Here is a 16,253-nt window from a genome sequence, read left to right on the forward strand (position 1 = left end):
AGTGGAAAGGTATTTAAGAACAAGAATAAAAGAGTGGTGACTCAGTCTTAAAGCCATTACACACTTTCGGAAAAAAAAAAAAAAAGTTCACAGATTTACAAATAACATACAGGGTTTACAGAAGGTAATGGTGAAAGACTTCTCTTGAAATAATAATCCATGAAATGCTTTACTTGTTGAGAAAACATTAAAACAGTGAGCGATTCTCGACATCGAGAATTACGGATTTATAGTAAACACATGCCATGAAACGGTGAAATGTGCGGAAAAAAGGGTGGGTTTTTCCCGTTATTTTCTCCTGACTCCGATGACCGATTGAGCCTAAATTTTCACAGGTTGGTTATTTTATATATAAGTTGCGATACACGAAGTGTGGGCCTTTGGACAATACTGTTTACCGAAAGTGTCCAATGGCTTTAAATGGCAATTTAAAACCTTGCAGTGTCAGGGCCAAGTGGCTCGGTCATTTATCCAACAGCCACAACCCGGTCGGTTTTAAACGTCCGGTTAAGACATCATCACCTACTGTTTTATTCCCTTATTCCTAACTACAGTGGATGATATTAATTAGTCACACAGTAGGAGGGTTAAAAGTGACTCTTGAATCAGTACTGGTTCTTACCCAGGACTAACAGGACTTGTCGGTGATCCCATCTTCCTTGAAGAATCTTGTCGTACCGTCGGTTCTTTTTCCGGTGTTCTGTTAGGTGAATTCGGCTGGGTCGAACTCTGAGATGTAGAGGTGTTACTGATGCGGTCCAAGGCCTTGGACAGACTGGAAACGAATGAGAAAGAAGGGAAGTAAAAAAACATGGATTATTGGTTCTGTTGGAGGAGACATGGTGAGTTTCTCTAGTTGTAGTACACATGGCATCATTAGTAACCTCTAATCCAAACTCATCCGCGTAGTACCAGATCACCCAATGAAAATTGTTATCCAAGACCTTATTTGCATACAAGGCATACTGTTTTGAAGATAGGATGTCTTTTTTCACCAATAGAGGGCGACAGTGGACCGGCCGAGATTTATCTTTGCAAAGCCGGAGTTGAATTTACCTTACTGGAAATTAGCACTTCAACCCCGTCTGTCACAAACCATAACAGAAACTTGAGATGCATTCCTTCATTTATGGATGGAAATATAATTGTCTTGGCACGTGTCAAGGCTGCGACCACGCCAACCTTAGGATGTGTCAATTTTTCTAATATTTTCACTGCCAAGAGTGGTTAACCATCTCATAAATCTGAAAGGTTTGGATGGCCTATGATGACAGGCGAACTCTTTCTCTTAGTTAAAGGCACTGTACACTATTGGTAATTACTCAAAATAATTGTTAGCATAAATTGTTACTTGGTAATGAGTAATGGAGAGCTATTGATAGTATACAAAAAGTGTGTAAAACAGCTTCCTCTGAAGTTATGTAGTTTTTTAAAAAGAGGTAAATTCTCACTCACATAATAAAAGACTTCAAGTCTGAAGCCTTTTTTAGGTATCTAAAATCACACAAATTTGTGCAACAATGGTGTTTTTTCTTTCATTGTTCTCTTGCAACTTCGCTGACCAATTGAGTCCAAATTTTTCAAAGATTTTTTATTTTATGCAAATGTTGTGATACACCAAGTGAGAATTAATACTGGTCTTTGACAATTACCAAACGTGTCTACAATCGACTCAACATGGATGTTTTTCTTTAGTTGAGCGTAGGACTCATCAATCATCTATCTAAGCTGGGGAAAACGTTGGCAAGGAACGTTTGTTTTATTCCCACTGGAAGCATCAGTTCTTGTCTCCATTTTGTTATTGGTTTATCTGTCGACTGAGCACAAAACCAACCACGGCTTTGACGTCAGACAAAATTGAGTCATTCAAAACATTGGATATGACAACTTTTGTAACTTTTTAATCGATGTTAGAGGGGTGGGGGTAGACTTTTCGTACTGCAGTAGCATGATTTCATAACAAGCATAATATTTTTTTCGAAAGTGAAACTAGACTGAGCTGTGATGAGTGACTCTCCAGTGAGACAAAACATGCCTGCATGTCAACTGCCGTGATAAATGGGTGTTTCCGACAACTACTGACTGACACAATCTACACTTATGAAATCTTTATACTCCTAACAATGATGTTGCCACTTAATCAGTCTAAAAACATTTCCCTTTCAATTTTGTGCACGGAATTGTTTTTCAAAGTGCCTTTATTTTGGTTTCATCAATTTAAATATAAAGGTGGGAGTCTTGGATATCAGCCTCCATGGCCCAATTTCATAGAGCTGCTTAAGCAGGAAATATCGCTTAACATTTTTCTGCTTGGCACAACTAAGCAGAATACCAGTTACATTTTAAACATGTATGATGGTATTTTAGCTGGTAACCTTAATCTGGTAAGCATAATTTTGTTGTGCTTAGCATTTTTTATGCTTAAGCAGCTCTTTGAAATTGAGCCCTGATCATGGAAGTGTTAATTATGGAGCTTGCTAACAATGTGTTTCCATCACCCGGACGGGATTCTTGATCATAATTGTTGTTTCAATTATCGGAAAATTATAAACATCACATGAGATTTTGCAACAGTCCAGTTGAACTCTGTTATCAAAAAAAGGAAGGGGTCTCTAAATTGAAAAATTTTGAGGAGCCAAAAACATTACCAATGTACATAATTTGTCACTTGTTGGCACTTTATCAAGTTCTGTAAACCCTTTATAGACCAGAGCGGCCAAAAACGGCTTGTACCAAAATTGCCCATAGCCATGATAGCGGCCGCAAATGGCTGCAAGATCTGACCGACTGCAAGGCTCCCCAATATATTTCAAGTTTACACTCTGTCAAGAAATCTTTGATCAAGTTACATGCATGCTTCTCCTCATTGAACCCAAGTCTCGACACTCCTGGGGTGACAGGTCTTTTTCTTCATCTGCGCCACGCATCTGGATTTCTCTACCATTTAATCTTATCTTAGATCTTGTCTGTGTACCACAACATTCAAATCTCTTCTCAAAACTTATCTTATGTCACAGGTTTTCAAGGACTAATTTTGTTGTGTCTGTTTTTTCCCCCTCGTTTTGTTTCCCTTTCTTTTTTTCTTCTTTCTTTTTATTCACTGCGCCTTAAACACCCAGAAGGGTGGATATGTGCGCATCCTTATTCTTATTATAACTAGTAGTATCTGTTTCTAAAAACCAAAAGTCTGCTTCATTTTATTATTGAAAAGAAATTTTTCTACAAGAAAAAGTTGAATTGAAAAATCAACATTACTAGCCATATCTGGACACAGAAATGAATGGTCTCTGAAGGAATAATGGAAAAAACAACTAATGCCTTGTAATAAAACTGCATAAATTACCTGCTGCCAAATCTGCTCCATGAAGACCCTGATGATGTCATGGTTTTGCTACTGCTCACCACCGTGTAAGAAGTGGTTGCGTCCGTCGAGGCTGCCACAAATCCTTTGATCCAATCAAGGGACCAGTTGTTGGCCGCCTCCTTGTTCATTGATAAGTCTTTGGTTGATTCCACACCTCGAGTAGGGGTGGTATTTTCATCGGTCTTCAACAGCCCAGGATCAGGCTGTCCTGAGGACCGACTATTTTTAGTTCTCTCGAATGACCTCTGACCTTTGGAGGTCATTGCCCCTCTCAAGGTAGGCTCTTGTGTCTTAGGTTTGTCCGTCATGCTCTTCCACAACAAGTTGGCTGTTCCTTTCAGCCAACTCCCACCCTGTGGGGCATGGCTCCTTGTCATGAGTGTACTACTACTACTGGTCTTTCCAGAGTACAATTCCATCAGTTGTTGCTTCTCCCTCTGTTGGATCTGCTGTTTCTCTATACCCTGGTGTTCAAACTTGTAGTCCAGATCGAAGGGGAGAAGCGTGAGTGGCTGAACGGCGAGCAAGAGGCTGTTGAAGAATGTCTTAGTGGCACCGTTGCATAGACTCAGGAAAGCGTTAGGTTCATACAGACGCCGGACGATATCTGTTATCAGAAAAAGGAGTAAAATGTGAGCAAAGGTCATGATCTGTTTTTTTTCTTCAAACAACTGAACACAAAAGTAGACATCTGGCCTATTGAGAATGTAGTCTTGAACCGGTTCTGATTCAGTTCCCATCATGAGTAGAAAAACAAACTGCTAATTGGCACCGCTTAAGTTGAACTGCCCAATTTTTCACCAAAAGACCCAAATAATTGGAATCTCTCATGCGAGTGAATTTAGACAGATGATGTTTCTAAAACATGATTTATTTTCTTGTATGCCATGCTTAATGCACTTTTTACATGCAAATATTTGTACATGGCTACCGGTAAGGTGTTTGAGTGTGTGGTTCCAAAAATAACTCATTTGTATAATCTTAATAAAAGGTTTGAAGAACTTCTGACAGGCACCGCAAACAAAGATATTAACAAAACAGTGAGTTCGTCAACATACAAGCTAGATAGCTCAATTGGTTGAGAAATAGGTTACCAGCCAAAGTTACAATTAATTGTAACTGGTGCCCGACTCAATTTTTGTTAGCAAAATAAATTTGTCAAGCAGTATTTTCTGCTTTATGAAATTGACCCCAGTGCTCTACATTCTTAAAGGCTTCCAATCTATCTCAAAGTTTCCCGCAGCGCCCCTTGAACAATTATAGCCTGCCAAGGTGACTCAACGCTGACGTCAACACCGACTTCCTGATTGCATTTTCCAGAACTCGTACCACCCTTTTTTGGCTTTGTGAAGGATGGCGCACAAGAAGTAGCAAAGAAAAACACGGCTAACTACCCAGCGGTGATTAAATAAAAACACCCCAAAACACTGTAAGCATTTACTGATTGAGTTTGTCAAGAAGCGGAAGGCCATAGGTGTTAGAACGTTTGGTGGGAACAGACAGATCATGTGAAACATGTGATTCTGACTCTTTCTGAAAACAAACCCTTGAGAAAACAGCTTTGAGTGGGCCGATATTTTGTCTCTTTAATCTGTGATTCTCATTCTGATTCACTGTGATATGGTGTAGCAAAACGTCCACAAGGGTGAGATGACGTCTTGGATGTCATGAAAACATCTCTGTGGACATCTACAATTTAGAGACAGGCAAACTGTCTCATCATAGAAAACCTTGCTTGGGCTTTATACCAAAGGTGAGCTCAATAGACCCTTCCCATGAAATATGTAAATTGCACATAGCGCGTGCGCACTGACATTTTGGTTGGCAAAATGAGGGAAATTTGCGCTGTTTTGTACACGGCTAATGGGTGCGTGACGCACACGCGTTTGCGCGTCTGCTTAGTGCACAACTCTATGGTGTTTGCCAACCAACAGGGTCTGTATGCATGCGTGAATGTAATTTTTCATGGGAAGGGTCCATCCTCCACTATCCTCCTACCCTATGTCACTCCATACCAACATGTTTGGACCAGGATAAGATTTGAATGCCTGACCCAGTAACAGTCATTTGAAATTTGGGACTGCAGTCCTCGAACCTTCGCAATCAGACATCATCATAAAGAGGGTTTTTGACAAATGTTGAGGGTTATGATTGAAAAGGTATATAAATACATAAAACAAGGGGGTAAACTTTAGGATAACTGATGTCATGTCATGAAAGGCTTTGTTTTCCACCCATTGAAACCAATGTACTTCATACCGAGGCTGGGTGCTAAATTAGTCTGGTCCCTTTTTGATATCAGTAACCATGACTGCTATTGATCACGGGGTACCTGTCAAAGATGGAAGGTTGGGACACTGTTACATACCTGGATGCTCTCTGATATGCTCCAACCACAACTCAAGACACCGAATGCTGTATGCAAGAAAGGGCGTAGAAAACGGAGTCAGTGAAATGGCACCGATGGCAAGGAATGAAATGAGGCTAGGCAAATGGAGAAGTATGCGGAATAATATAATAGTGGCTTCTTATGTAGCGCGCATATCCTCACTCAGTGACTCACTCACATACAGTGTTTTCCTGCAAGGTATGTGGGACTACATTTGAACTATGAGATCTACTCCTTTTACATAGCACCAAGTAATGATTTACAAGGTGCTGTGGCGCAATATGCTGCCAATCCAGCCAGGAACACCGGGCGAACCCTTTCTCTATCTTCTGCTCACTTCAATTTGAAAAGGGTAGGAAGTGAATATTGTAAGAAGGGGTACGGGAACCACTACCAGTGGGAGGGGGGGAAATATATAACAAGACCAAGTTGAAAGGAAATAATGAAAATGGTAACAAGAAATACAATATTATTTTGTTTTTACCCGTTCACCGATGTGTGTAAAGCACTGTGTTCTCAGTACTTTCCCCGAGTCCTGTGAAAGAAATCCACCGGCAAATCACTCGCATAGGAGTGTGCCATCCGAGGGATATCACTTGCATGCGAGTGATATGCCATCCGAGGGATATGCTTAGTGAAATTTTGTTCACAGGATTCATGGAAGCACTGAGTATGCAGTGCTTAATACACATGAGTGTAAGTGGTAAAAAAAACCAAATAATATTCATCCCCGATGAAAAATTAACATCTATTCCAGAAATTAAATGAACAGAAGAATGAAATGAGTGGAATGAAACTGGCTTGAAAGGAAGAAAAACATATGTGAACAACAAATTGTACCAAGAGCCGACAAGAAAGAAAGTCTGGGATAAGAGTCAGTGCTGATAAAAAGGTCTAAAACCAGGATCCAAATTTTAGTTAAAATTATGGCGTTTCCACATTTTGGTAACCCCTGGAGTTAAAAATTTCAGGGTGCTTTTTGGGAACAGTGTCCACAGCACTTAAAGAACTAGATCAAAGAGCAGGATTTCATTTTTTTCTGAAAACATCAACTGCTACTTTTTTTTTACCAAGCAGATATAAAACAAAGTTGGAATTCAGATAAAAGTTTGGAATTTCTCATCCCAGAGGTGAAAGGTGAATGGGAGAAGGAGATGGTAGAAGTGAAGGGAATGAGACTGGCTTGAAAGGAAAAATTTAGGAAACAAATTTGAAGACTTTGAGACATGCAATGAAAACTTAAGAAGATGGGATAATGGTGGGAAAGGATAGGGGACCAATACCAAGTCGTGTGTCGTGACTGAGCAGTGCAGTGCACAGGACTCAGTTCAGCAGGGTGTGGGTTCAAATCCCTAACTGGTGCACCGCACTCGTGTTCTGGTGGGTTCGAATCCTGATCTAATCCACTGGACTCAAATTCTGGTGGTTACATGTAAGTCATCAGGGTGTGGGTTCGAATCTCGGTCTAGTGAACGGGACTCAAGTTCTGGTGGGTTCGAATCCTGTTCTAATCCACTGGACTCAAGTTCTGGTGGTTACATGTAAGTCATCAGAATGTGGGTTCGAATCTCGGTCTAGTGAATCGGACTCAAAATCTGGTGGGTTCGAATCCTGTTCTAATCCACTGGACTCAAGTTCTGGTGGCAACATGTAAGTCATCAGGGTGTGGGTTTGAAGCCCTAACTGGTACACCGGACTCAAGTTCTGGTGGTAACATGTAAGTCATCAGGGCGTGGGTTCAAATCCCGGTCAACACAATGGTGTCCTTGAGCAAGAAGCCTCACAATAATTGCTTCTCTTCACCCAAACCAGGGGTATAAATGGGCAGAGTTTTAAAAAGCCTTTGGAGCGACTCAGCAGCTCAGGGCTGTATACTTCCCAGGGAGCTGAGAAAGATTACAGGAATGTTATTAGCCCAAATCGCCTAGAGCACTAATGTAAAGTGGGTTGGTTTGTCTTTGTAAAATGCACCAGACATAAAAAACTAGTTATTAGTATTAACAATATTGTTAAGACAGTGGGTTATGGGAATAATTACCCTTCTAGAGGTACATGCTTTTCTGTGTAGACCATGTCGCCTTGTTTACATTAAGTGCGACCTTGTACATGCAGGGAGTTTCCTGGCAGGCAAGATGCTACTAGTCATACCAGAAAAATTTACAATTTGGTGTCCTTTGTCCGCTTCAGAAGAGCGAACCAAGGATGGCAAGATGAATACAAATTGGTAAACTTGATGGAGGAGGATTATTGAGAATTAACAAGGAGGATTTCTAGCCCCTTCATCACAATAAACTCACTTGAGAAGTCCCATGACGAAGGCGTTGAACTTGAGGTCCGAGGTCTTGAGAAATGCCAGCTGGGTCAACTGCCTCACCAGCTCGTACAACGGACGCGTGCCTGGACCTGCAATCAACAAGCAATTGTCAACCGTCATGATTATAGAGTAACTGGATTTCAGGGGCTTGTGTGGGTTGAACTCAAACACTTAACACCTTACACTTTAAAATACAATTCCACAAATATGGTTGCAGAAATGGAACCCTACTTCATGGCCAAAGTCACTCATACTGGTTGAATTTGATCAAAAAAGCTTAATTTATGAGCTACCCTTTAAAATAATAAGTTATGCGAAAGATCAAACAAACTAAAACACCTGTCCCCAAACTGGTGAAAGGGCAAACGTAGTCTGATCCTTTTTCAGTTATCAGATTGTATTCACCACCACTACAGAACATAGGGAACAAGATCGCGCTAGATTGATCAAGAAAAATTCTTCTGACTTTTTCGCCAAGATTTTCACAGCTGTACATACCGAGTTGAGTTGTGGCCTCTACAGCATTCCATATTGTCGTCTTGAAGCGACCCACAAAGAAGCTGGACATGTGCGGCCGTAGTCCGTCCAGCAGTATGGCCCTGATGGCTGGACATAGGTAGTGAAGCATCAGATGACCAACATCTGGACTATGCGTTGTGCTACCAAGCTGACCCTGATGGAGAACAAATAGATGAACTCACGTTCAAGGCACTGGACACTATTGGTAATTACTCAAAATAATTATTAGCATACAAACTTACTTAGTAAGAAGCAATGGAGAGCTGTTGATAGTATAAAACATTTTGAGAAACGGTACCCTCTGAAGTAAAATAATTTTTTAAAAAGAATTAATTACTCACTCAAACAATAAATGACTTCAGCTGAAGCTTTTTATTATGCATCAAAAAGTAATGCAACACAGGTTTGTTATTTTATGCATATATGGAATACAACAAGTGAGAATACTGGTCTTTGCAAATATTACTGTACCAAACGCGTCCAGTGCCTTTAAGAATGCACAACTCGAGTTAATGTATGCCAAAACATCTTTGTTCTGGGTGCTAGTTAGAAGCCATTCAGGGCAGCCAGGTTGGCGTAGTGTATCTTTCCTCGCCTTCATCCACTGGAACCCTGGTTCAAATCCCGCCGGCGGCACTATGTGGATTGTTTTTTCAGTCCCTACCTGACTGTGTCGGTTAGTGGCATCTTTCCTCAGTTTTCCCTGAAACTTTCTTGGGTTTTCCTCCCACATCTAAAAAACTGACACTTTCTTTTTTGTCTTCTTTCCATTGGGTTCTTGGCTAGAATAGTGACTAAGTTTGCTTTTCTGAGAGTCCTTGGCTTCATAACCAGAATAATAAATGAAACCTGTACCTGCTTTGTAGCCAGGGATCAGACCCATGTTGACGATACAACCTGGAGAGCGGTAGCAGAGAAGACCTAGGGGATGCAATGTTTTATTTGTGAGTTAATTTGATAATGAGAGAATACTGACCTTTTCTTTGACACTTCTCGCCTTACACTGAGCAAAGTGACTGAGGATATGCTCAACTGCCGTCTCAACTGACGTCACCAAAGCTGCAGACGAATGATTGGAAACAGTGTTTTAAAAAAATTATTTATTACAGTTCCAGACATTCTCCAAGAAGAAAAGGCATTCACATTGAATGTTCCATTTTTTTCTTGGGGATTGTAAGACATTATTTGAAACTAATTTTTGTGCCGATCGAAACAGCTCAAAGAAATTGGGCCGAGATGGCGTGAAGAGAACAGGTTAGGTGAGCCGATTCAAAAATACAGCTATGGCTATGTCTGATGTTAAGGGTGTTGCTAAGAATGTCCTATACCCTAATGCATGATGACGCAGCGACCTAGCCATAGCCGGACAGAGCCCTACCTTTCTTCTGAACCAAGTCAACTTCGTCTTCTCCCTCCCGTGGAGACACTTGCATCTCCTGCGGAGGCAAGCAGTCTGTTGCACTCCCGTCATAGTTACTGGTCACGTCAAGACTAAGAGGGCGCTGTTTGAACCTGGCCTCGCTTCCCTCCACATCAAAATCAGGAAGGTCCCTCCTCCGAGACCCCGACTCCCATGAGAGAATGCGCTTGATTGGTTGTTGGGCCGAGGTGCTCAAAGATGAGGCCTGTGATTGGCTGATTGAGTTGGTCTGGCTCCGGTACTGGTTGAGATTTGACGGCAGTGAGTGTACTCGGTCTGCCCTGGAGTGCATGGAGTTAGTCAGCCCTGGCCAGGCGGTCACAGTGGGAGGCAGAGGGGCCGGGACCAGACCGTCATTGCTGTACAGTTTCTGCAGCACTGGATATAAAAACAAAACATGGTTGAAAAACTCATCAAAATAACCATTTTTATTTTGGAGACATAAATAGCAGTAGAATACCTTGAAGATTTTCTGTTCGGTGTACTGTACATCACCATAGACTGGGCACATCATATTGCACATGCCATGCCCAAATTACTAAATTTTGGGCTACGGCTGTTGTGTTGTGCAAAACTGTACAGCACCTTCATTTTCTATAATAATAATAACATCAAAGACTTATATAGCGCACGTATCTACCTAACAAGGTACTCCAGGCGCTTAGTATATATACAAACTTTCAGAAAGGTTATTGAAGTGATGAATTCTGAGACCCAATTATGTAGCACCTTATAAGAGTTTACAAGACGCTACGGCGCATTCAGCAGCCACTGCCAGGAACACCGGGGCGAACCCCTTCTCTTTTCGATAAGTGCACTGGGTTCTTTTACATGCGTTAAACAACACATGGGACCAATGGCTTTATGTCTTATCTGAAGGACAAAGCAATGGGTAAGTGTCTTGCTTAAGGACACAAGTGTCACCGCTGGGGATTTGAACCCACACTCTGCTGATCAGAAACAACAGAGTTTGAATTCGGTGCTCTTAACCGCTCGACCACCACACTTCCATGCTACCACCTCCTTCCCTTCTAAACACAGTTCGTAAGAACTGGAACTGCTCAGAATAGTTGTACTTTAATATATTTAATAAATAGCTTCCCGCCAAAATGCAAAGGTTTCTCATCCCTAAACCAAGTCATATTATCTTTTAGTCAAGTCAAGTCTCATGTGATTTAAGTCATATTTTCTCAGGTCAATGAATTTGTTCTTAGGTCAAGTCAAGCGAAGTCGCAAGTGTAATGCCTTGTAGGATTTGAAACTGTGCATGGTCGAAATAAGATGTAGAAAGGTTTGCAGTAACACTATGTAATGATTATCTCTAATTGAGTTGGGGTGGTTTTGAAAAGAACCATTGGTTTCAACTTGACATTTCAATCAGTATGCTCTGATCACCTTTTTGAAAAGAAAAAAAAACTGAACTAGCCAGCCGGACAAGTTGCACGAAAATGTTCACTTGTCCTCACCGTGTTCCAAACTTGGCAGTAGACAAATGTTACAGGAATACTGACGTCTATATACATGTAGGTCTACTAAAGAAACTGGAGTCAAAATTACTTGCTACTGATCCATGAAAAGCATGCAAGCGTTAAACATGGTTAAACCAGCTCCTGTAAGCTAAGAAAAACAGTGAAATTGGACTCTGTACTTTTTACAGACAGCAAATTGGATGATGAAACCCCTCGGGGGATAGAGGGAGGATAGAGGGGGGATAGAGGGAGGATAGAGGGGGATGATGATGACTGCATCCCCTGGGGATGGTTTGTCCTCCTTCCTGCATCAGTAAGATGCAAAGACTACATCAGTTGATTGTATACGTGAGGAATCAGGAGGAGATAATGGGGGTAAATTACATTTTGCCTTGAGCTGCGTTCCCTGGATTCTTTCATCAAAACATCAATAATGCAATAAGAGAACACTGGATCGAAAACATCTCTGACATGCATGGGTGAAACATTGAACGAAAACATCTGGGCATGCATTGGTGTTAAATACAAACAGCTACGTGTACTGTTTGTATCAAACTAATTAAAAGCACACCAAAGGTTTATACAAATAAAACCTGAGAAAACGGATTTAACTGTTGCAAGCTGCTTACCAACCAAACGGAACTATGGTATAAATGGGAAAAATAGTTAGATAACTGGGGCCCAATTTCATAGAGCTGCTAAGCACAAAGATTTGCTCAGCATGATATTTCTTCCTTGATAAAAACAAGATTACCAACCAAATTTCCATTTGTTGCCGACTGCTTGTTACTGGCATTCAGCCGTTATTTGCTCATCCTGAAAATCATGTGGAAATATGGTTGGTTATCCTGTTTTTATCAAGGCAGAAATTTCATTATAAGCAAATATTCTTTTTTTTTTACATTTACCTGTTACTCTCTTACATTTGACCTTTGCCAAACTTTAAAGAGTTCAAAGCAATTAAAAGAAGACACAAGACAATCAACATTTATGTTTAATTGTGATTAAGCACTTCCTCCAAATGTATACAAATCATAGCAGCAGTTTTTGATATGGAAAAAGAAAAAAGCACATTAGCAAATCAAGTCTCAATGTTAATCAGAACTGTTTTAATAGAGAAACTCTTTTTTTTTTTCACAAGCCGAACAAGACTCCTCCCTTTCCCCCAGACTGCTTTCCCCTCATTATCATCTCTGACATCAATACATCAAGACATGCACTCATCTACATCTGTTCAAATCTTTCAGAAAAAACGACACCCACAAAAAATAAATAAAAAAATATTGCCACATCAATTCTTAATACTATTCCGAAACTAGAAACATGTTTTTTTCTTCTTCACAAGCCAAACAAGACTCCTCCCTTTCCCCTCATCGTCAATCTCTGACATCAAAACATCAAGCCGATAATCATCTGCATGCATACATAGTCTTCAGAAGAAATAAAAACAGCACCCACAAACAATATCCCTTCAGCAAGGTTTTTTTTCATGAGAAACGCAATATTCCATTTGACTGGCCTCGCACGTCTTCTGTCTGTTTAGGCAGCCTTCTTGCCTAAAAGGCATTGCTGCATAATCATGTAGCACGGAGGATGGTTTCGCAATACAGTAGAGAGAGTGTTTCGCATAAATCAGCATCGGTGACGCATTGAATGTCACACTGAGATATGACCGTGATCTGAATATTTTCCCCAAAGGTGTAACTACTCCCCACTGTACGAATTTGTGGAAAACATAATCCATTCTATGAATTCATAAAATGATTGATAATCTCGCATTAAAATAGTGGAAGTCACGCTTTTTACTAATTGTTTTTGTTAGCTGAACTTAATCTGTTGGACTTGGGTTTCTGAAATGACTGTTGGCTTGTACTAAAAATGTTCAATGAACCAGATAATGACCGTGATCTGAATATTTTCCCTAAAGGTGTAACTACTCCCCACTGTACGAATTTGTGGAAAACATAATCCATTCTATGAATTCATAAAATGATTGATAATCTCGCATTAAAATAGTGGAAGTCATGCTTTTTACTAGTTGTTTTTGTTAGCTGAACTTAATCTGTTGGACTTGGGTTTCTGAAATGACTGTTGGCTTGTACTAAAAATGTTCAATGAACCAGATAATGACTGTGATCTGAATATTTTCCCTAAAGGTGTAACTACTCCCCACTGTACGAATTTGTGGAAAACATAATCCATTCTATGAATTCATAAAATGATTGATAATCTCGCATTAAAATAGTGGAAGTCACGCTTTTTACTAATTGTTTTTGTTAGCTGAACTAAATCTGTTGGACTTGGGTTTCTGAAATGACTGTTGGCTTGTACTAAAAATGTTCAATGAACCAGATAATTTAGGAACCAATATGATTTTAATTGAACAAGCACCAATAATGAATTCATTAAATGACTGAGTGATTGATAGTTTCTAATTAAAGTATATGTAGTGAAAGTCATGATTTACTGATTTGTTTTAGTTAGCTGGAAACTAAATTTGTTGGAATTGGGTTTCCAAAATAATTAATATTGGCTTGTAGCCCAAAATGTTAACTGGGCCAGAAAGTATGTTGAGAGACAATTATGAACCAAGTTAGTTTTACTTAACCAAGCACCGAGAGAGTAGTATGGCTTTTGTGTACTTCATAACTCAACAGTGTTGAACGATATTCATCAGACTAAATGTCAATATTTGAACATAATTTACGAATGAATAAATCCAAAGTGAAGTAGAACATGTGTTATTCAAAAGTACATGACCGCCGGTTTTATAGAGTCATATGCAATGTTAAATAATTGATCTCAGGCCTGCGGCCCTGTATAAGTTTCAAGCCCCCGCTCCTAATCAATATTTGGAATTCATTACATGACTGAGTGACTGATAATCCCTCATAAATAATATTGGACATGAGAGAGACTAATTTTTGCATTAGTTGTACTACATTTGCTCGACTGGGTTTCCAAGATGACTATTGGGGAGTTTAAATTAACAATTTGTTGATAAACAATTTGTATATAAAGTTTAACATTAATTAACAATTTGTTAAGTAATAATTTTGTATACAGTTACAGTAGCACAATACGACAGACAATTTTTTTCTTCAGATTTTGTCATTATTCCATGCAATATTTTCATATCAAAAACAGAGACAAATTACATCCATTTAGCGAGAGAAAACAATATTCAATATAATCATTTGTGTTCAGTGTTTTAGGATTGATCAAATTTCTGACAACTAAGTTGAAAACCATGGAGGTAGAATACAAAACAATATTGAATTTTCATTTCAGATGTTTCAGAATTATTTTGTAAAATCTGACAACTTAAAACGAAAAACAAAAACCCCATAGAGCTTTTAAAGCAAAACATGTAACTTAACAATTTTCTGCTGAGCAGGATACCAGTAAAAAATGTTACATGATATTTTGGCTGGTAACCCAATTCTGGTAAGCATGATTATTTTGTGCTTAGCAACTTTTTGGCCCTAATGTATCAGACTTTCAATATTTATGCAATTGTCTCAGGTGAGGGGATAATTATGTTTAGGCACACAGCGAGAGCTCAAGCAGACTAATTAAGTCACGCGGTCAATAAATTGCCATGTGAATCAATAGAGATACATTAACAACACAATGGTGTCACAGATCCTGAACGTTATGACGGAATCGACTATAAATTCCCTTTAAAGGCAAGGTACATGTTTGGTGATTACTCAAAACAAATATTAACATAAAAATTGACTTGGTAACAAGCATTAGAGAGCTGTTGATGGTATAAAACATTGTGAGAAACGGCTCCCTCTGAAGTAGCATAGATTTTGAGAAAGAGGTAATTTCTCACTAAAATAATAAAAGACTTCTAGCTATATGTAGAAGTCTTTTATTCCTATCTGAAAGCAAACAAATTCGTCCAATAAGGGTGTTTTTTTCTGTCATCATTTTCTTGCAACTCTGATGACCAACTGAGCTCAAATTTTCACATGTTTGTTATTTTATGCTTATCATGCTCATGTTGGGATACACCAAGTGAGAAGACTGGTCTTTGACAATTACCAAAAGGTGAACCTTCCCTTTAAAGTGCAAGTACCAATTTTCAGAAGACGACAGTCATTGCTGAAAAAAAAGGTCTGAAGCTAGTTCGGAATTCTTTTTTAAAGGAAATATACAACAATGGCTTTTTTTTTACAACCAAGGACTATTGGTGACAGAATCCACAGTGCCCAGAAAACAAATTCCAAAAATATTTTGGACTGAACATTTATTCCAAGAATTTGGAGCGTGTTATATTTTACCGGTCCAATCTTTAATTTGTAATAACAACTAGGTTTGGAGTGTGCATAATATCGTGTTCACTTAGTTCTTTGCATGACGAGGCAGATCATTTTGGCACGAGTCCAACTTAACATCTTATTATGGGATGCAGGATATGTTAATTACCAAGTGCAGGGCGCTGCGACTACACAATCGAAAGGGGGTTGTTATTGCCAAGTATTGGCACATCACGTAATGTAGGAGAGAAATTTCATTGGGAAGTGCTCGTTACAAATGGGGACGGTTGTGAAATTGACTTGAAAAATATACTGTTATAAGAAAGGAAGGCAATTCTTTCTGGAACTGAATCAAGGAGGTCCTAGAAGGGGATTCAAATAATCACCTGCTTGGGGACAGCTTAGTGTAGGAATTGAGAACAAATTTATCGTCTGACAGAGGGGCAGACAGGGGAAATATTGGTGGGAATTTTGCTTTTGATGATTAAAGCATTGATTTCAGCACACAGT

General features: G+C 39.5%; 1 protein-coding gene across 3 annotated transcripts in view; it reads right to left on the reverse strand.

Annotated features, from left to right (window-relative positions):
- The window catches only part of LOC139937217 (uncharacterized), a 30,339-nt gene that overhangs the window by 5,567 nt on the left and 8,519 nt on the right, over nt 1-16,253 (reverse strand). For all 3 annotated transcript variants that reach the window (XM_071932295.1, XM_071932296.1, XM_071932294.1), the window contains exons 4-10: nt 9,965-10,384; nt 9,563-9,645; nt 8,566-8,740; nt 8,051-8,156; nt 5,733-5,779; nt 3,344-3,971; nt 623-775 (exon numbers count right to left, since the gene is read on the reverse strand). In XM_071932295.1, coding sequence (XP_071788396.1) covers nt 623-775; nt 3,344-3,971; nt 5,733-5,779; nt 8,051-8,156; nt 8,566-8,740; nt 9,563-9,645; nt 9,965-10,384 — 1,612 coding nt within the window. The remainder of the gene's footprint in view (nt 1-622; nt 776-3,343; nt 3,972-5,732; nt 5,780-8,050; nt 8,157-8,565; nt 8,741-9,562; nt 9,646-9,964; nt 10,385-16,253) is intronic.

The sequence above is a fragment of the Asterias amurensis genome, chromosome 5, assembly GCF_032118995.1.
Source record: "Asterias amurensis chromosome 5, ASM3211899v1".
Lineage (NCBI taxonomy): Eukaryota > Metazoa > Echinodermata > Asteroidea > Forcipulatida > Asteriidae > Asterias > Asterias amurensis.